Source organism: Anser brachyrhynchus (assembly GCF_964034855.1).
Source record: "Anser brachyrhynchus genome assembly, chromosome: 1".
In the NCBI taxonomy this organism is placed as follows: domain Eukaryota; kingdom Metazoa; phylum Chordata; class Aves; order Anseriformes; family Anatidae; genus Anser; species Anser brachyrhynchus.
In genome coordinates this window covers 202,680,415-202,702,601 of record NC_137694.1, presented here as the reverse complement: position 1 = coordinate 202,702,601, position 22,187 = coordinate 202,680,415, and the positions used below count along the sequence as shown (strand labels likewise).

Below are 22,187 nucleotides of genomic sequence, written 5' to 3'. Positions count from 1 at the left end.
TTGGAAATCAAGAGAATAAGTACATGAGCCCTGGTCAAACAAAGGCTATCAAGGTGACCTCAGCAAAATGCATGACATCCTCTCTGCAGCTGTGAACAAAAACAGTGAAATTGTTTTTAAAATGTGTTTTGGCAAATAGTGCTTGGATTTCCCCCAGCTCCTTTTAGTCTGAAGAGTCCTAAAAACAAGCAAGTGACTACTAATGATACTGTGGCAAGAGTTGCATGCAGCCCCTTATTTTCTCCTTATTTCCCAGCTCACCAAGAGAAGATTGTTAAGATTAGCCAATCCTGAAATAATAAATAAAAAATAAAAAATAAAAAAATTAAAAAACACCTGTCTCATAGTTTATTTTCCTTAAATAAACAATGTTTTCCAAACAGGAAAATAGTCTGTAGTAAGAATGAACACTGGACACTATCAAACAAAATGTCACAAGTTTTTCAGTAGTTCTTTCTGCACTTTGGAGAGCACTGCACGGCGCACTTTCTGCACTGTAATCAACCTCATTTGATGCACTCATTTGATTAACATGACACAATACACAAATTAACTGTAGCAGATAGGTATAATTATGTGAAGCTTTGTTAATTTTATTCTAACCTCAAGCTATCCGTATCTTCAAAAAGTGAAAGATTTTACAGGTAGGAACGTCTATGCTAATCAGGTTATCTACACCAGCATTTGGCCAGCCTCCAAAAATAATGAAGACCAAAGGAATTCTGTTAAATTTAATAGTGCTGTGCAGATTTACACCCCTGGAGAAAACAAGCTATGCTTTTAGCACAGGGAAGTTGGTAGATTTTCACAGAGTTGTTAATCACAAGAGAGAAAGTTTATAATACATATTTTTATTGTATTTTTTTCCACGTATTTTCACATTCAGAGCAGTGAAAATAGTATTTTGTACGTATGAAAGTCACATATGGAATACAGATTATTTTTTATCTTGACCAAAAAACACCTTTAAATATATTTTCTTCCTTTTTTTTCCCAAGCTAACTGTAATACAAATGCAAATTGTCACACAGGGAATTAGCAACAGTCCCTGGAGAACTTTATGCTTATAAATCAGTAAATGAATTACACTTACCAGTGGTTGTAACTCTACTATTTATGTCTATACTGAGATAAAATATAGATGATAATTTTAATTAATAATCTTAATAATTTAAGTAATGAATGTTTAACTCAGTACTAGATTAATACATACTTGAAATGTATTTTATCAGCTTTACAGACTGAACACAATTCTCTGCTGTCCTCTATGCCTTGCTTTTATGTGAATATAAAGTGAGTGAACTAATTACTATGAGATCATAGTGGTAATACTTTACACCCACTTTATATTGGTATAAAAATCTCCTGGAGGTGATGAGCAATGGAGAAATCTGTGCATATGAGAGCACGACATATAGCAAATGAAAACTATGTTGTCGGCATCTATGTTTCCAGCTTAGAACACCCCAAATATTCATCACCACTGGTATCCATTCTCAGTCAAGAATCCTGTCCACAACAATAAACAGAACACATCTTATTGAAATATTTATGATATTAAAAAAGACTAGAGTATTTTAAAACACTTTTTTAGACCTTGCTGCATAGGAGAGTCAACAGCAAGCTAGCAAGAAAAAAGAAATAATAATAATTTCTGAAACTTTCTAGCTCTTTTCTACCTTTGTCCATATGAATTGTGAAGAGATTTTTTTTTTATTACAGTGCTGTCATGAACACACCAGAATAACACTGGAGAATATCTATTATCAGGAAAAAGGAGAAGAGGGAAGGGGAGAGGAGAGGAGGGGAAGGGAAGGAAGAAGAGGAGAGATCCAAGCTATGTACCTCCATGCAGCCATGTGAATAAGGTTCCTTACAAGTTCCTGCACAGCTGCACATTTATCTACAGGCTGGACAATGCTGGAGATACTGCTCTCAAACTGATGCACCACAGCAAACATCAACTTCTTTCTTCAGTGCCGCAGCACTGGTGGCCTGAATTTTGCCCAAAGATTTTAAAATCTGTGTCACGGCTAGAAGAGCAAAGGAAAACCTCATCTTCTCCAGTGTCAAAAACTATAAAGATCACTGCAGAATTTGTTCAAATAAAGGGAAAGCCCTTCAAAGGAGGCTTTCACTTTGCAGGAAAAAAGTGATATGATTCTAATATGGAGTTTGCAGATATCCTGGCAGGCACTGCAAACACTGCTGAGCCCCTGCTCTTCTTCCACATCTCTGCCTGCCTGTGAGGGAAAACCAGCTGTGCTGCAGCCCCCTGCTCCTTCAGCCCATCCTTGCTCCTGACTCAGACAAGCCCTTGCACAGATCAAGGAAAGCACATGAAAGACATGAAAGAGGCAGAACTTGTCAACTGACAAGAAAACGTGAACCTCAGGAGCTCAGTAAGCTGTAGCTTGTCTGGCTTCATACAGAACTGATATAAACATTCCTGGAATGATTCATCCTGACATTAGAAAATGAAGAGGAGTGATGACAAACACAGGCATACTATATAAAGGTAGCCAAAAAATAGTAGCTAGACTTCAGTCTGACTCATAGGAGGTGAACTCTGTTACACTGGGCTACCCTTCTTTTAACTAATGAATCCCATACAAAGCAAATTTCAAGGGAAATCAAGTTCATGTGCAGCGTTTCTCTTTTAAACACATCTCTGTCTCAGAGGCTAGGAGATTGTCTAAAATGGCTCTGTTTATTTTTCTGCTTAGGGTTACTTTACAGATCAGATTCTGTCTAACAGCTCTCACTGTTAGAGACTTGGCCCTGCAACTAACCTTACTGGCAGACATCAGCAGACATCATAACATCTCCTAATGTGGTGAAATCCTAACTATGGAACGTGATTTAAGTATCAAGGGTGTCTGGGTGATCGAGGCAAGACCACCAATGAATACTCCCTGCTTCAGCCAGAGCCCTCCCATTGCGGGGCCGACTCCTTGCAAGCAGCCCAGCTGCAGAAACATATCCCAAGCACTTTTCCCTTTTGCTTTCCATTCCCTTATACTCCTTGCTGTCCAACCCCAGACACCTGCAGGCTGGCTAGTGGAAAAAACACACCGCAACACTGTGGGATGCTCAGGATGCATCAGTGGCCAGCTGCAGTGCCAAGAAGAATCATTCTGGTCATCTGGGGTCTAACTTCTTCTGTAATGTAAACTACAAACCCACACCCTCTAATTCCTGTGAGTCCAGTGTTGAGCATTTGCTACTTTGCTCCCGGCAGTCTTCAGTTGTTAAATTACTCTCAGTATTCAAAACATTTTTTTAAATCTCAATCTATGAGCATTTGTTCCTTGATTTCACCCTTGGGCCAAGGAAAAACATGACTTTTTACTGCAGTAAATGCCTTAAGGCTGTAAATAGACCAGTAATTGTAAATAAAATACATGTTACTTTTAAATAGCTCTATTTTTGTATAGCCAATGCCAGATTTCAGAGGTGATCAGCCCCTGTGGCTGTGAAATGTCCAAAGAGGAAGTGGAGATTCAAACACAGACACTGGAAAAGACTTGTCAGAGGTCTGAGATACCTAACAGATTTCGTATTGCATTTCAGAAATTGATGTTTGTAATAATTAAATAATAGGCAAAGACTTTGTTTTACTGTAAGCTTGCAACAGCCTCGCCCCATAAATTGTTGCTGCTATAGATGCACTACTAAGCAACACTTACACTCTGCAGCTTAACCAACGTAAAAATCTTGCAGACTACCCCTTCATCCCCAACAGACACATTACACTTCCTATAATATAGTAAAAAGATATCAATCCTAGCAATATTCAGCCCATATAATTTAAGAATTTCAAGTTGCTAGCTAGTGGTTAAAACAAACCACAACTTTACTGCAGGCATTTGTCCCTGACAGAGCAAAAGGCAGCAGAGCAGTGTTTCTGCCCAGGATTGCCTCTTTGAGTCCTCCAAGGGCATCCGGACCTAGTGCCAAGCAACAGTGCCCTGAGTTGACATGCACGAGCAGGGAAATGGAATGGCACCACAGGCTCCTTCCATCATCCCTAAGCAGATACTGTGAGCTGGCTCTTGATTTTAAGACAGCAAGAGAGAGGGTGTTCCATTTCCTTTAATAGTTTGTCCATGTATTAACTGTACTAATGCTTAGAAGTTCTGTTTCTCTTTTTCATCTTGAGGTTTCTCCTTCACTTCCTAGACCTTTCTATAACCTAGCCTAGAAACTAACCTAGAAGCACTGCCTCTGATGGGAGAAAAACTCTGCTAAAGTCAGTAGAGACTTGTTATACCTTGTAAATTTACTTTTACAATATTAAAAAATAAAACTGCTCCTGAGAGGGATCTGACACCTTCTGTCTAAAGCATCTGCAGAAGGAAGGCACAGGACTTAGTGAACTTGGATGTAACAATTTCTTTGTTCCCTCAATCCAAAAGAATCAGATTTAAATGAAAATGGAGGTTTACTTAGGGTTTTTATACAGACCCCAAAACTATTAAGCCTAAAGCCAAACAAACCAAACAAACAAGTCTAAGAAAGTACTTAAAGGCGTCTGAAAGATTAATCTATTCTATTTTTTACTTAAATTCTTTGTCAAACAGCTGCTAGCTTTTCTACTTCTATGAAGAGCAGACATGCTCTAGGGATTTCTTCAGTTTGCCAGCAAGATACTTCACAATATCTGCATCCCCCTAAACACGCCGTAAATCATCTTATAAAGCCAAGTTTCATAACCATTTGCATAAGATATTTAACAAAGCTTACTAGAATGTCATCATGTTAGACTGTTTTTATTGTATTTATCTGTCAGTATGAACTTAGCTCTTGATGTCCTTACATACTTTTTACTCAGGCAAACTTCCAATAACTTCTCAGTTTTTTTGATGGAGTTATTCAGAATCTTGCTCCTAGGCTTTTCCTGCGGTGAACAGTTTATGGTACAACGCATGTGTGTCTTCATCAACTCCATAAGCTGCTAGTACCCTCACTGATGAATTCTAGGTTACCCAGAGATAAAGACAATCTTGGCTCTACAAAACACTGTTTTTCTCTTATAAAAATCAACTATGTTACTTGTCGTAACAATGTTGTTTATATTCACGTTCCATTTGCTGAGACCTTCTTTCTAACAGCCCTGAACTGTAAATGCACACATCACAGCTATTAGCTTGTAATTCCATCATGACCAAATTCATTTGGTACCTGGATTTAAACAGAGATAGGGAGGGAATAAGGACAAGTCATTCAGCGGGAAAAGATAAATAAATAAAACTTACAGGTAGAAAACGTACAAATAAGCAATAGCTTAAAAACTTATAGGTTCAGTACTATAATTTGTCATGTACATACAGAAACCTCTTTCAGATAATTCTCCTAATTATTCTGAGATGATTAATGGACTTAGGAGTTTCTCTGCCTGGGGTTCAGTAATTATTACAGTTTTAATTTGGATATGAATCAGTGTTCTCTTCCTCAGTAATATATATTTGGATTTTTTTTCTGTAAATCTGCATATGCAAACTTACCCTCTCCCTTCCTCAAAATTCAGCTGTGACTGACTAAAACACACACACAAACTGTCTCCCTCCCCCAGTCTTGTCTGGTGTAGTAAACGTCATAGAAAGGACTTGGCCATCCATGCACATGAGCGAAGAATTCAAACCCTGAGTAGTTTTTCGTTTCTTACTCATACTGAACTGTATGGTGGAAGCAAAGGAAGAAAGATGTTGCATTACACACCCTCCTCATGCGATCTGCTTCCAATTAACCATCTCTGCAGAAAGACAGAGAACCAGCAAAAGGACAGAACTTCTTGAATCTTTTCATTACCACTTTACCAGATTCTACTTCAGTTGGATTTAAAAGCAGATTTGTTATGCAGCACTGACGTGGGAGAGATCAGAGCACATTATAACAGGGCTCTGTTCTATTTCAGACTTCTTGTTTGAAATAGAAATCTACCTGCTGCTGGTAGGTGATCCTTTCTGCAGGATCTGAAGCAGCAGCCGCTCACGTTAATATAGAGCAGATATTTCATAAAGACCTGGAGTGTGGGATCTTTGCGTTGAGTGCTCCGGTTTGATTTTATTTTTTGTTTTGTATGTGCCACTTCCATGCCATCTTCCTCTGTTAATACTGTCTTGTGAACTACTCATCAGAGAGGATACACAGAGTAAATTTTGAACATAGATGCAAAGAAAGCTCCACAAAAGTTTAGGCAAGTTTCTGAGTATCACCACGATTAACTTGGGATACACGTATGTTTTTATTTGTTTTTATTTATCCAATGCTAAAACAGTACCATTTGAAAAGACATCAAGCTCAGGATATGTATCTCTTTCAATGACAAATGAGGTCCTGGACAGCTTTCTAGAGGCAAGCGAAGTACAGAGGCATTCACCTAACTTATGTAAGGTTCCACTGTTCTCAGGACAAAAGAGATACTTTTCCTCTACACAGAGGGTTAACTTCTTAAAATGCAGATGAACATCTTTAAGTTAACTGTTTTCTTAATAATGGGTGGCTTTTCAGCTGTTTCCAAAAGGGATTCTGGATGCGTAAAGGGGAACTGCAGGAGGGGAAGAGGCATCCAATCAATGGTGCTTGTCAGGAGAAATGATGGTGAAAGGAATGAAATCTCTACACGAAGTCAGGCAGTCAAGGTTGACCTACATAGACCAGGTGATCTTTTTCTCTGCCTGAACTTAGTGGACTAAGATTTACTGTTTTATTGCTTCCAACAAAATGATGTCCTGAATTTCAGAGAAATTCAATATGGATTAGTTGCCTGAGCGACTTCAGTGAAGAAAGAAATTGTGGTCAGGTCACTGAAATCACTAGAAAGTGATCACTAGAAAATCTCACAGTGCAGAATTGAGTTCCCAGAAACTCCTAAAGTCTCCCTCCCCTCCAGCATGCACAGCATCTCCAGCATGCACTCTAGCACCTTCTCTAGTCAACGCAATTGATTCAGAGGACTTAACTTTGGCTTCTGTCCTGAATGTCTCTTGAAAGGGTCTCTCTCCCTCATACCACAGAAGAATGGACAAGCCAAAAGCACTCCCCTTTGTCTGTCCTGTACACTGACAGCGCCATTCTAGAGGAGGTGTTGTCTTAATGTCTACAAGCAATGCATAAAACTGACTTCTTGTTTCTTGGGTGCTAAGGTAATACTTCACTTTTGTTATAGTGAGGTGTCAAAACACCTGAAAAGACCTTTAAATTTTAGTATTTGTATATTTTGATTTAGTATACACACATGCAATTGTCAGAAATGAGACAATCCTTTGAGACCCAACATTTTAGCTGAAAAAAAAACAAACAAAAAAAATAACCCACAACACAACAGTATTCCAAATAGTAGATCTATGTTGTTGCCATAAAACAAAATTTAATGAAGTCTTTTTATAGCAGTTCAACTTCAACAAAGACCACACTGCAAACTGAGTCATTCAATCACTGCAGCTCTTGCTAGGCTTTCTTGCATAGCCACCACCATAAAAAGCAGCAGTAAAGAAGCTTTGATGAAAGACTCGGTTCACTACTCAATGTACCATCTGGACTGTTTTCTTTCCTCCTCAGAGGCGGTACTTCTGGTTTAGAGATAGTATCCACTGAAAGAACAGTTCTGAAATGTTAGCACTGTTCTCTGCATGCACCATAAGGAAGGATTTTAACCTTTAAGCTATTCTTGAAAGGGGCTCTGAATTCACACCACTATAGCAATAAAGTATCTCCCACCTTTGTGCAACGTAGATTTCAGTTCCAAGAAGAAATGGAAGCATGGCAGTAGATTGTGGCTATCAAAACCATCACAAATTTGGAACACAGGATTATTTGATCCTGCATTTGAAGATGTTTGTCACAGAGCAGCTTTCACCAAACCTCAGATGTCAGCCACCTCCAGATTTAGAAGAATTCAGCTCTTGGTGTTGTCATTATTTCATGGTCGGTCACAATCTGAGTTCCATCTGAAGTGATGTAATTGTTTCCTACCTTCTTTTGCCACAAGCAAATCAACATTGCTATGGTTCCTGAGCTTTATGAGGTGCTGGGAATAGACACGAGTCTTAGCAGACAAGATGTCAAAACTGCAGCTTGTGAGAGTTTGTGGCTTGCACCGACTGTCATAAAGACCACATGAAAGGATCTAGCACATCTTCTGAAGCACTGAACATCTGCAAAACACAAGGCTATTTCCATGGGGCTTACTGCCAATTACTGCATGCCAATGCAAGAAGCTATTCCAAAAACATACAAGAGAAGTCACCTTTTCTTCTAAGACACTAATATATATTCTAAGTGGGAATCTACTTTTGAAGTCATTCATTAGCAAAAAAGAAAAGGAAGCATGCAGCCATAAACGGTTTCTTGCTGCTGCAAATAATCAGGAGTGTGGTTAAGTGTCTGGAAAGAGAGGGAACTCAATACTAAGTGGCAAATGTAAGATGGGAGTGGAAAGAAAATCAGTGGTACCATAAACTACAAGCCTTAGTCTCTTCTTATTAATACAGATTAAAATGAAGAGAAACCATAATGAAGTCGGAGGAACCGAATGCTATCTAAGATGTAAAACATCAACAACAGCAAAAAAGGAGAAACTCCAAAACTCAATTTGTTTTAGCTTTGGAAGGAAGTGTGGATTATTTCTGACCCTTGTATACTAGAGAAAGTGGAAGTAATGTTTTGGATACTTGAACTGCAGTGAAGGACCATCTGACTACTAGATGTTGGTACCATTACTGACGCATGTTTTCTTTTCCATGGGCTTTAAAGAATGCCACAGATGATAATATTTAAACTGTATTCAACAGCAGATGAGTTCTGCACTTTTCCACAGAAATAATGTCAAGAAATGTCAGTCTGGAAGCAAAACACTAAAGAGAATATGTTTCTTTAGATTCCTCTTATCTAGGGGATAGACCCAATCTCTTAAGTGGTCTGACCTTCAGACCATATTCTACACTTGGTCTGAAAACCAAATCTCCTCAAAAGAGTTCATCAAATAGAAGTACGTAAAAATAATTTGTCCCTTTGAAAACCCCTGAGTAGGTAAAAGATTGATTTACTGAAAATATTTCTCTCCATTATGGATTGAAATATCTTGGGGCTGACTATATTCTGTTCAGATTCAATTGTAAGATGCAATAATATCCTAACTAAAATAAGTAAAGACACAAGGGCATACAAATTTTACACAGTTATACAGAGAACAGTAACAGTTGTGTGTAGTAACAAGGAAACTGATGGAAAAAGTAAATGTTTAAAAGAAAATGTTTTGTTAAAGTGAAATCAAATTAGATGGAGCAATGAAGACAATATGAAAAGAGCAGCTCACAGTGATACCTAGAATTGGCCAGCAGTTCACCTGCAGGAGTTGGGTCATCCTACTGTTACCATTCAAAGCTTTTTCAATGGATAACAAAGTCAAGGAATAAACACAGGTGAATAAAAATAGGTGGATGTATGCTTCAAAAACAGAGCTCAAACATACTAGCTTCCACAATGATCATGAGAAAAATGGGATCTCTGAGTGTTGAACTTTAGAGTGGACGAGTGACATTGCCAGCAGGTTGAGGGAGGTGAGCCTTCCCCTCTGCTCAGCACTGGTGAGGCCACCCCTGGAGTGCTGGGTCCAGTTCTGGGCTCCCCAGTACAAGATGGCCATGGAGCTACTGGAGAGAGTCCAACGTAGAGCCATCAAGATGATGAAGGACCTGGAGCACCTCTTCTGTGAGGATAGACTGAGGGAGCTGGGGCTGTTCATCCTGGAGAAGAGGAGGCTCGGGCGGGAATCACATCAACCTCTCTAAATACCTGAAGGGAGAGTACAGAGGATGGAGCCAGGCTCTTTTCGGTGGTGCCCAGTGCCAGGACAAGAGGCAGTGGCACAAAATGAAACATAAGAGGTTCCGTCTGGATATCAGGGGCCACTTCTTTACTACGCAGGTGGAAGAGTGCAGGAACAGGTTGCCCAGAGAAGCTTCAAAAGCCCCCCTGGACATGGTTCTGGGCAACTTGCTCTGGGTGTCCCTGCCTGAGGTTTGGTCCCTGCCTCTGGGTTTGGACCAGATGGCCTCCAAACCACATTATGATTCCATCACACGAAGCCTTTGAACAGCAGAGTCAGGTCACAGGTTAGCAAGGAAGCCTGACTGGCAGCTCTGAGTTCAGAGGAACACGAGTTTTGTTCCTCCAAATTCCCGTGTGCATTTTGCACCAATTGCTTCTGCTCATTCCTTCCATCTGCAGGGTGACGAACGCTTTCAATTGACAAAAAGGAAAAGAAAACAAATGCCACTGCACACATTTCTGAACAATGCCTACCTCTTTACGTTCACTTGGTTGAGACTCAGAGCTCCCTCTGGCTCTGACTGAAATCCATGGGAGCTTTGCCAGAGTACGATGGGAGTAGGTTCAGGCCCTTTACACAGCCTCCCAGTGTTTTCCTCCACCCCGGCGTTATGTAAGAAACTGAGCTAAACTGTAAATATTACATAACCCTGAGAAGGGAAGGGACTAGTAAAACATCTGCACGACTCCTTCGTGCCGCCTCACCCCTTCCTTTCCACTTTGCTTACAGTCCTCGCTTAGAGGATAGTGATATGCTTGAACTGGTCATTTCTCTTTTAAGCACGCTCCGGGCACGATGAGATGTTTTAGCAGCTTATATAGGACATCACATAAAACCTAAGCAGGACAACAGTGCCAGGGAAGAAAACTTCAGCCTTCCCATAGGTCTGCTGCAGCCATCGCTGCACTGCGCTTCAGGACCTGAAGCCCCACGCTCCCTCACACTGCACTCACTACATCTCTGAGCCCCATGCTCCAGCCCCAGCTGAGAAAATAATCCTAGGACTACCTTCACTGAATAAAAGAAGCAGTAGTAGTTTTCCAACTTGCTTGGTAACGACAAGTAGGTCAGATGGGATCAGGGGAAAATATACCATATTTAAGATATTGCCTACACACTCTGTAAGCACAGTCCCATGTCTGGCATGGTATTACACCAAAAAAAAAATAGCTTTCTAAGCAGGACAGCAGCCCAAGGCATATTCTGTGACCTAGAAAGACATATGGAAATGACTGTCCCCTCTTTAAGCTGGGCAAGAAGACTGCCATAAACCCAGGCATTTCAAATCCTTACGATGCTATAAAACAGCCATTTACCCAATAATAGCGTTTTCTCCAGCACAGTTGACGTTCCACTGAAATATGTTTGTGGCAATAAAAGTGAGACTCACTAACCTAGCAGTAATTTCATATCTTATAATAGTTAAAACATGTACGCAATCTTGAACGATATACTGTGATGCTGACAGATATTGCTGCACTTTAAAGTATAAAGCATTGAGCATGAACAGAAATTGCCAGGTACAGTATTATATATTTAAAATATAATGCACTGTGGAAATGGAGTGAAAATTGCCAATTCTTATGTTACATGTTTAATATAAGTGTAAAAATTACACCAACTGTAATTTATCAACTAGTTGTATATCTAACTGGAAGAAACTGCGTCATATCTGAATATAAATGAGTTATTTATATTCACTCAGAAAACTCAGAACAAGGATGTCTTCCATAGCTCCAAGATCTACATTTTTTGTTCAAAAATCATTTTTTATAACATGCAATATTACACTATGCCATTTTAAATAGCAGATGAAATCCTCAACTCGTGCAAAGAATCCGACTTTAATACAACACCCTATTTAACTTAATCCTGTGATCTAAGCCAGTAGGTCCATGTCAGCAGTATTTTTTTATGACAAAAAAAAAAAAAAATCAAAACCAAGAAGTTTTGCCAGAAAATAAGACTACTGAACCAGGCCTAATACTTTGATGACATTATTTCTCTAAGTCAATATCACACCATCCATTGCTTTAGCAGTGTCCTAACATAAGAAGAATTAGTCTTCGTAAGAGTCCCGTATTTTCCAAACTGTGCAACTATTACTAATAATCAAATTATAACAATTATTTAAATTTCCACTGAGTTGGACAGTCAGAAAATAGGAACAAGCTGTTTTGAGATTAGCATTTAAATGAGATGTGTCCAGTGGTATAGAACAGGCGCAGCTTTATTAAACATAGCTATGCTAGTGCCAAATGAGTGTAAAGAGCAATCTGAGGTTTATGCTGAGTGCTTTAAATTTATCTTCTGATTGCTAAACAAATCATAAATATAAATAAATACCAATTGACTCATTCTGCACAAAAATCCAGCTACCGTTCCATCAGTACTGCAATGCACATCATTTTCCAGCATTGCATATTTAGTTATCTTTAGGGACTCTGTAGAGTGCCTTAAAAATTGCCTACTGGAGTTAACAACAGATAAATAGCACACGCCTCTGCTTTCTACTACTTATGTGAATAGCCAGAAAAACTCTGCAAATATCAGGCTATGTAAGTGTCAATATTGTTTGGCCAAGCTATACAGAAGCTGCTTTCCCTAAGTGAGATTCACTGCCAGATTTACAGCACAAAATCTATTTTTGTGGAAATCAGTGTGGGTTCACCTGTGACAGTACTTGCCTGCCTGCTTGGCATTCAGATAAATCAAACCAAAACAGAACAAAAATAAACAAAACCAAAGAACTGAAAGTGGACAGGACCTAGTTGTTTTTTGCCAATGAAAGGACAACGCTGTCACTAATATTCAAACTTAGACTGCTTTTTATAACAACATAGCCAGTGCAGTATTGTAATATGGCCATAGAATTTCCTAGGCCTCTGCACTGTTCACTCCTGGAGAACTTCAGGTGTATTTATTTATTTATTTATTTACAATTTCAACTTATTCCAGTATATCTCCATAGGATCCACTTCCCATTCTAGATGAATTGAGCTGTATAAGCAATAATCCCGTTATACGACTTCACTCATATATCATTTTAAGTCACTGATATATCTCAATATAAAAATAAAGTCTATTTTTAAAACTTTTTTTTTAAGAGAAAAACTTGATGTTTTTCTAGCTCTGGAAAAGGCAGTTGCAAGAATCTCTTTTCATTTCACTTAATAGGAAAAAAAAACAGAAAATTCATTAGAGTTTGTGCTCATTACATACTAAGGTCTACAAACAGATGGTTAAAACCTCATTTATGAAACTGAATGATCAAAATCACATGGATTTTATTTATTTATTTTTTATTGTTTTCCACTTATGGAAGACTTTGAAAAAAGTTCCCATTATCATTTTCTCAATAGTGGAGAAAATTAAATATGTATTCAGTACTGTCATACATAATAACCATGCCATTTCACATTCATTGGTACCCTCATAAATGAAACATAAAAACTCCTCTGAAGGGAATTTTCACCTTGAAAGCAATAATACTATTTGCTTACCAAATATAAATAAATGGGAAAGTACAGAAAAAACTCTTATTTCTTACCATTGTAAGGGTGAATGGATGGCTTTCCAGTCCAGACACTCTTGGACAGTGTAGAATAACATACTGAAACAAAATGGACCAGAAAAGAGTAAGAGATAGAAAAGACGTCCAAAACATTCAGCGATGGGTTAGCACATAGAACATGAAAGTCATCCCTGAAGACAACGCTATGTGAGCAACAGTGATTTTTTATCAGATGCACATTAACTCACCTGGCCAGGCCTTGCTTCAAAGTCATCTTTGATCATCCTTACTTCAAGGACATTGGAGGGATGGCTTATCACTGAAGTTATTGTGACCGGCTTATTGCTGCGGATGTAGCGGTACAGCCGTTCTACGCAGTACAAGCAGAGAGGTCCAGAAATCCAAAACCAGGTCTACGGGAGAACAGCAAAGTTACCTCAAGGGCTTTTCATTTTGTGTTTTCTAATTTCAAGACTACATGAATGCCTGCAGAACCTCGTTTCTCATCTACTGCGGAACAGCATTTGATCACAAGTAATCTCCACACCCTGCCACATGCAGAAATCCAAGCATGTTATGGGGGCTTAGTCAGTCTAACTGGCAGCATCTTCCACAGGCACAAATGATTTCAATCATAAAACTAATCAGGAACGAGATGCTAATGACCTCATTTGCGACCATGTTACTCTGGTTTTATGTAGTTGGATTGCAACTGGTTTCAGCAGGGAGTGACACAATACATACCCTGTTTCAAAATCTAACAGACCAGAGTACTATAAAACTGATTAACCTTTAAGGAAGAACACTGTCTGATTTGCAGTATTATCTGACTATTACCTTCTTTTTATCATCTCGAGTATAGGCAAAAACATTAATGAAGAAGCAATCCTTGTGCTGTAGGATTTACGCTTGTATTAAACGAGACAAGGGAGAAAAAAAGGCACTTATGAAGCACGGTTCATTTGGCCCTGTGGAAGATGTGTATGCTAGGCAAATGGGGCCCTGCAAGTGCCTATGTCTCTGCACAGACTATATAGGGAGCCCAGGGTGACCAGCTCAGATGGAGACATTTGCGGCTGTTCGCCAAGATCCCATCCCCAGAGTCAATTATCAAGAGCTTATGGCAGGGCTAACTATCAATTCCACATCTGCTCAGTCATTCAACCCTTCTCAAATCAAGAAGCTACCCATCAGCATCTCTTGCAATTAGTATTTAATTTCCACAAGCACCTCTGGCCTTGAGAACTTGAGTAGCTCACAGGACCTAAGCACACTGAGGAGCGGGTTTTTCAGACCTGGTATCTCTAAGTGCATAAAAAAACCTGTCAAATACATCAAAGTTCTCGGATGAAGTTACATGCTGCCAGGAAAACAGAGTGGCTATTTCTTTCCATGGCTCTTTTTTTTCCCCAAAGATCACTCTAGAATAGGCATCTTAAGCCCCAGGGAAAACACTGCCTGGGTCATATGGAGCCAGATACACATTTCCACATAATTCAGGAGTATTACCACAACGAAATACAAATCCAAAGGACTTTGTTGGAAGACTTTAGTGTAGCCTTGACTGCTTCTTATTATGAAAACATGATCAATAGTAAAATGGGTTCCCCCTGCAGCTAGTAAGGGACATATGTGCTTCACAGAAAACAATGATAATAATAAAGAGAAACTCCTGTGAGGTCTGTTATGAGGCCACCTTGAATGGTGGGCTTTAGGCTTTGTGAACGCAGCATTCCCAAACCTCCTCAGCCTACTTGCCAGTACAGCCCTGCTCATCTTTTCTTGAAAGAAATGAGCAAATTTGGATGAAGAAAAAGCTGTTTTGCACAAAACATAAAGAAACAAAAAGGATTTTCTATCCCCACTGTCATCATATTCATTTACCCATACTGTGTGTAGTATTATTCTCTGCAAACAACAGGCTACACAAAGCCAAACCACAACCAACTGCATCCCAGAAATGCACATTAGGACTTGAATCCGCACAGCGAAAAAGAGAACAAATGGAGTTTGATTATTTCAATTTGTTAATGCCATACAATGCATACAAAAGGGCCTAATGAATATGTTATATAAATGTTTGCTCTAAAGTACTACATTGTAATTTAAAGTCACATTTATAGCAAGACCAATACATCTCTTACCATGTTGTACAAAAAAAGAACATTACAGCCAATCTCTTGATATTTTTCCACCCTATTCTAGGCACATTATAATGCAATACAACGTTTAATAGAGATTGTTTTTCCCCACCAAATCTCTGAATGCCTGAAAAGGTTTTAATAATATTTTCCATTATTAAAACATCTGGTCAGGGAAAGCAATAATTAGTGGTTATGGCTGACTGAAAGACTTGGCATGGCTTGTAATACCTGAAACGTCGGATCATACAGACCTCTGGGAAGTGTGACTGGAACTTGGGTTCCTCGGAACAAATTCTCATAAAGTTATTTTGTACAAAGGGTTCTGGTACTGATAAGTCCTCTGGGAAAGGTTCAGTAGTATGGTTAGGAAACGGCTCTTCAAAAGCCTTTGGCACTGTCATATTCTCTCGGAGTGTTTTGTTAGGATTAAAGCAACCAGGAGGGTGTTCCTCTAAGTTGGTCTGGTACTTGAGCACTCCCCTGCAGGAAAAGAAAAATAACAAAGACACTGAAGTAACGGCCGAAACACTTCTTTTCATTTGGAGAGGATTTTAGAAAGCAGTCTTAAGGCTCAACTTCTGTAAGGATTTTTATTCAGTTTGCTTTCAGGACTTTCAGTCAGATTGAGGCTTTGCAACTGCAGAGCCTTCTGTCACTAGAGGCAAGGTTCAACTTTTCTAGCTCACTTGCCCCTTCCCCACTGAACAGCCTCAAGCTTAATATCGCTTGAAAGAGGGAGATATTGTGGGAGCCTTGAAGAAAAAATAAATAATCACATTTCCAGTTCATTCACACCCAGGCTGTTTTCACTCATTCTCCTTACAGTCAGGAAGCCCTGATTTTTAAGGCAATCAGCAGCAGAAGAATCTTAAGTTGATTAAGTTGCCAAATCATAAACTACAGGAATGTTCCCACTACCTGCTGTTTATCAGGTTTGCACACAACAGCCTAATTTGCAAGCATTGCTGCTCCTTTGAATACTATCTTGTCAAAAGGAAAGAAGGAAAAAAGAAAGTCCTGCACGATAACCAAGGAACCTACCTTATGCTGCAAATTATTTTGTGAGCTCCATGCTTGTTTTTTAAGATGAAATTAAACGTATACTAAAATGAAGTGGAAATTTTGCAGCGGCAGCTAGAAACTACCAAGAAAGAAATGGAAACCTGTGACACTGGGATATTTCAACGCATGCATGAGTCATTGAAAGAGGGGAAGAACCAATAATAATAGTAATGGAATTCTTCCCAAGTACTATTTGCCTCCAAATATTTTGTTAACAGGTTAATAATGGTAATATGGTAATATGGTTAATAACGGTAAAACAGGTAATATTTTGTTAACAAAGATTTGTTAACAGGTAAACCACAAGAAAGATTATTCAAAAAAAATAATACAGGAACTAAATGACAGCCAGATAGGATGGTGCTGGGTGGGAAATAAGGCCCATTGGCACAATGTCTGATGACCAACAGGACACGTGGTGAAGGATTATCTCAAGCACACAATCAAACGTAAGAACACGTTTCCCTCTCCTCTCCCCAACATACACACACAGCAGCAACAGTAACAGTCTAATTCACAAGAACAAAAGGAAGTAGGATATTTGCAACATTCCCAGCTTAAATGGGCTCTGACAGGCTACTGGCAACCTTCCCTGCTGAAATGCAGCCCTGACAGCTATAACATGCTTCCCGCATGGTCCAGTGAGTAACGTACAGCTTGGAATTTAAACCTGCTCACTCTCAACTCCACGTCCAACCCTGGGAGAATCACTTGGGAAGCATTCGCATGCTTACACCCATGCTTCTGCCTGTATTTATTGCCCAATCATGCCTATCGCTTGCATCTGCCATCGCTGTTGGTCATTGCATACTTGCAAAGTGACAGATAACCCGAGCATTATGCTAGCTCCCTGCTCCATAAACATTATGGTGCCTCATGGATTTAGCTGGAAATCACAGCACATGCGATATTTTTCCAATCAACCTCATGCACATGCCTGCCAGCTACTCGCACGGCTTATCTGGCCTCTGAACATCCCCAAAAGAGGATTCGAAGTTTTTCTTGTGACACAAATAACTGAACTGCAAACATGTGCATCTCCTCTAATGATCTCTAGCTTGTTTAAACTATTACAAACATGCTAGCTGAGTGGCAAACTGAGATAACAAAGCTGCCTGTTAACAGCAGCTGCAACGATTTCCATTTCTGAAGATGTCAAGGAAATGCAAGTGGTCCCACACACCCAAGGTCAGTACGCAGAAAGGTCAAGTTCTGCACAACTCTTAGGAGCCTAAGATATATCCTCATATATTCATTTGGTACAATATTTGAATCTATAAAAACTCAGGGTGGATGTCACTATGTAGGAGAAAGACATCTTTAGCAAAAAAAAAGGGGAGAGAAAGGAAGGATGAGATGTGTAGAAGCAGCTGACAGGCTGAGCTACACAGCATGTAGGCTGTTCACATGGGCATACATCAAACTCTGACCCAATTTTCCACCCTTAAAACAGAGACAACGTTCACTTCTGGCTACAGTTCGAAACCTTATATTACTATTGCTTTAGATTTTTATGATGACAAGCTAGATGTCAATGGCTCTAGAGGTTTTTATAGGTAATTACACTGCTCATATTCTCTCATCCAACTTGTGCTGCTAAAATCAAGGTGAGTTGCTTAAGGGGTCCTCACTCTGCTAAAGGTCAATGTCTGGGTGGAATCTTCAGAATTTTCTCCCTTCCAAAGATCAATCCTTGGATAACTCTGGTGACAGCACAAAGACCTTATTCTCAGCTCCAATTAACCAGAATAACCCATTAAACATCACAGTAATACCCAAGTAAAACCATTGAGGGTTTGACTCAAAATGCTTTGTATGTTTTATAGCTCCTTACACTGGTAATAGAAACATCAAGCTTTTATTTTACATAAACTATTTTTTGTTGTTGCTATTACAGGCTTAAAATAGAGTTAAGTTAATGTAGATATGCAGCAAGCCTTAAGCCACTAAAATATTTGAAAGTCATGTTGGAAGGAGTACAAGAGGAAGGAAAGTCTTTAAGGATAATTCTCTGAAAGATTCCCCTCTCTCTTAGGGTAAGGATGAAAGAACAAACCAATAACACATGACAGATGAATCATGTCACTTTATATACGGCTGCGAAGTGCTTCACTACCCAGAAAAAGAGGATACTGCAAGAACATACCCATAGTACTTTGAAACAAAGCAAGATTACAAGAATACTGTGAAAATACTCAAAAGGAGAGACTACAACACAGGTAAATCCTCACCCAACCTGTCTACACCATCCAGTCACAGGAAATGACTTGCTGTGTAGAGTAACTGACTATGCACCTGCAAATCTCTTAGACTTGCCATGTAGGAGTCAGCTGGGCACCTACACGTGGGAGCTTAAATTTCCTTATTCTCAGAAGAGATCTTCCAATCAATATAACCAATGGAGCCCAAAAAATCCATCCAGCTCACCTGAATGTAGATCTTTGTAGCAGCAGCTTAGCTGAAGCATTCTTCAGGCTCCATTGACTATATTTCTTAGAACTCATTTGACTATAATGGGAGACAGACATTTAGAGAACATGCAGAGACCTAAATTTAGGCAAGTTAAACTTGAACTGACTCCCACTCTTCATGACTCATCTTTCTCTCACTTTTATCTGCCACTCAGTTCTTTTTGATGCATACTGAAAGGTTTTCCACTTCAATATTAAGGAGGATCTGTACGAGGAGATGCCTGTTTAGTATCTGCTATATTCCTGCAGCCTTGGTTTGCAGATTTCTCCAACTAGACTTCTTCCTTCATGAAGTAGCAGCATGGTTGAGAAGACAATGGGCAAAGGATAAGACAGTAAAGATGATTTAAAATGGACACAAAAATGCTCAGAAGTTAATCACTGAAACATTGCCTAGGGAGGTTAGAAGATTTCAATCACCAGATGTTTTCAAGAAGAAATTAGACAAACACCTGTCAGGAATAATGTAGTGAAAGTTCATCTCGCCCCAGGAAGGGGAGAACAGGTTAAATCCATTTTCTTCAGCTATGAACAAGAGCTATGCCACAGTAAAAAATGAAAAAGGGAAAAAAAAAAAAACCAGAAAACTGGAATTGCATCCAGGAGTTTCAGCATTTTCAACTCATTATTTCAGTTCACCAGATCTCAAGCTGCATTTATTTTGTTCAACAACACAGTCCTACTGTGATCTGGCTAGGCCTAATTACCTTTCACTGTTTAAACAGCAGTACTCAGCGCTGTGCAGACATTCCAGCACTCCATGCTGCAGTAGATACTTGATGACATGAAATTAACCTTGTTCCAACACCCCTTCCCTATACCGATCTCTGTGCTTATATCCACAGAGGAAGCTCTGTCGATGTTAACAGACCAGATTTTCACACAGTGTAACTTGTGGAACCTGCTTTGCCTTGCAGTAGAGCTGGTCTTGTTTGTGCCAGACACAGACCTGACCAAAAGGAATCAGCTTGATGGCACATCAACATCTGATGTTTGTGAAAATAAGATGAAAAACTAGTAAATTTTGTAATATAAGAATGAGAAATAATTACTGAGTTCCTTCTGCCTCCTTAGGAGTCAAAATGGAAGGCAGAGAGGAAAGAGACAGGGATGTGTAACTTCACATCCTCCTCTCAGCAGCCAGGTGAGAGAGGGCAGAAAGAAGCAATAATGTTATCCTGATTTCCCACAAGAAAATGGTAAAATGGACAATAAATAAACTTGAAAGTGAAGAAATTTGTGCTACCTGGCTGTAGTAAAACATGATTCTTCAAGCTACTGTCTGAACTTTACTTAAATAATAACCTGCTGAAGAACTGAAGATGACTGATAGCATCTGGACAAGAGGTTGGCCCTTTGTGCACAAGCAATCTCAGGAAAGGCAACAGTCAAGGGAACAGGTCTTTATGCTGTGCTTCAGTAAAAGGGACAGTGTTTTTCATGTACTTACCCCGAAACATGCAGCATCAGCAGCATATAGAAGACAAAGAAAAGGTTGTGTGTATACCAGAAGATGTCATAGTTTGAAACCCTGAAAAGAATAAACCATGGTTCAATGCTATTGCACTCAAGACAGAATCACTGCTAATTAAAAGCAGATCTGTGCACACAAGACATCATTATTCAGCACGGAGTCATATAGAATAGTCAAAGCCCAGTTTGTACTCCTACAGGGACACTGTATTTGCAAACAGCTAAGTGTTGAGAAGAACAGGTGACTGGCACAGAAGTAAAAAGCTAAGAAAGAGAGCAGGACATGGAAATTCAGAACCAGCTGAAGACCTCTTCCCAAATTAGGAAACTTCCCTGCTTTCTTAGGCCCTACAAAGTCTCTACCAGATCCTTGCAGCCAGAACAGTTCTTCAGCCTCTGGGCTCAGAAGTCAACCTCTTCACAGTGAGTGCCTCCTTGTGTTCTCCTTGCTCTAATACAGGGCTGCAGTGTTTAATGTGCCCCAACTGAATACTAAGAGGTAGCAGCAGAAAGGCTGGTGGGAAAGCAAACTTCTGAGGGTATGGAGTGGAAGGAGGTACAGGAGAAAAGGAAACTAGAGCAAGAAGGCAAAAAGAGGACAGGCAAAGGAATTTTGGGGGGCTGGAGGGCTGTATATGGTGAGGCTCTGGGACTGATGGCCTTGGGACGAACAAGAACATTACCACTACGAGGATCAGGACAGGTGAAGGGGAAAGAGGACTTCCCTTCATCAGTAATTTGTTAGGAAATTTAAAAAGAACCAAGACCAAAGAAAATATCCATCTGGAATTGTTCTGTGTTAAGCCTGTTCACTTTCTCTTAAGAAAAACAGTCACCAAAAAAAACCACAACCAAATGGTTAAGAAAATACTCTACTTCATAGCACACAAACATCTCTCCCACTACACAGCATGGTAGGAGTCCCTTCCAAAACAAAAAAAAACACTACCCCCACTCAAGCCAAAATAACTATTTAATAAAAAGCAACCTTAACTCTGAGAACATTGTTTAAGAAGCTACTCTTCAGACATAACTTTCTTTTTTCAGATTTTTTCCCTCCTACAGTCTTTTGCATAAACAGTTAGCTACACTTGTTTTAATACATCTGAAATGTACACTTGATTTGTTTCTGTCAATACAGGATTTGTGTCCTTTTTCAAGGCAGAAAAAAAACAATTTGATAATCTGTCTGAGGGAAACCAAGAAGAAAACCAAAGTAAGGGCAGTTCTAAGCAACCCAGCAGCTGCAAAGTGCTTAGAAAAAAACCTTCCTTCATCCCACCATCCTTCCCCCATTGAGCATCATACTAACTTTTTCTTCCTTGAGACTTCTCAAACTATTTCTAACTACCCGCACCCTGGTAGGCATTTCCATGTAGTTTTTCATCAGTATCTCGAAGGAGCTGTGAGAGTGAGCATCAGTTAGATGAAAGAGAGAATATCCTTTATGCCCAGACCGCAGACAGGTCTTAGGGCTCTTGTTTAATTTGGCATCTTGCTACAATATCAGAAGCTACACACCAAACTCATTTTCATTGAATCTTGAGCACTGTTTTCAGAATGGACCAAGTTCTCAAAATTTCAGAGATGGTCAGTTGGACAGTATTCCAACTTCTGACAAGTTTGCAACACTTGTCATTAACTTATTGTTATCACTGATTAAAATATACATATTCTGTCTGAATACG

At 39.4% G+C, this 22,187-nt stretch overlaps 1 protein-coding gene across 7 annotated transcripts in view; it reads right to left on the bottom strand.

Moving 5' to 3' along the window:
• NOX4 (NADPH oxidase 4) overlaps window positions 1–22,187 on the bottom strand; it is a 123,063-nt gene that overhangs the window by 73,762 nt on the left and 27,114 nt on the right. For 6 of the 7 annotated variants that reach the window (XM_080567548.1, XM_080567549.1, XM_080567545.1 and 3 more), the window contains exons 8-11: window positions 20,477–20,557; window positions 15,745–15,973; window positions 13,598–13,762; window positions 13,386–13,448 (exon numbers count right to left, since the gene is read on the bottom strand). In XM_080567548.1, the coding sequence (XP_080423674.1) occupies window positions 13,386–13,448; window positions 13,598–13,762; window positions 15,745–15,973; window positions 20,477–20,557 (538 nt within the window). The remainder of the gene's footprint in view (window positions 1–13,385; window positions 13,449–13,597; window positions 13,763–15,744; window positions 15,974–20,476; window positions 20,558–22,187) is intronic. The other variant, XM_080567546.1, reaches the window with a different exon arrangement.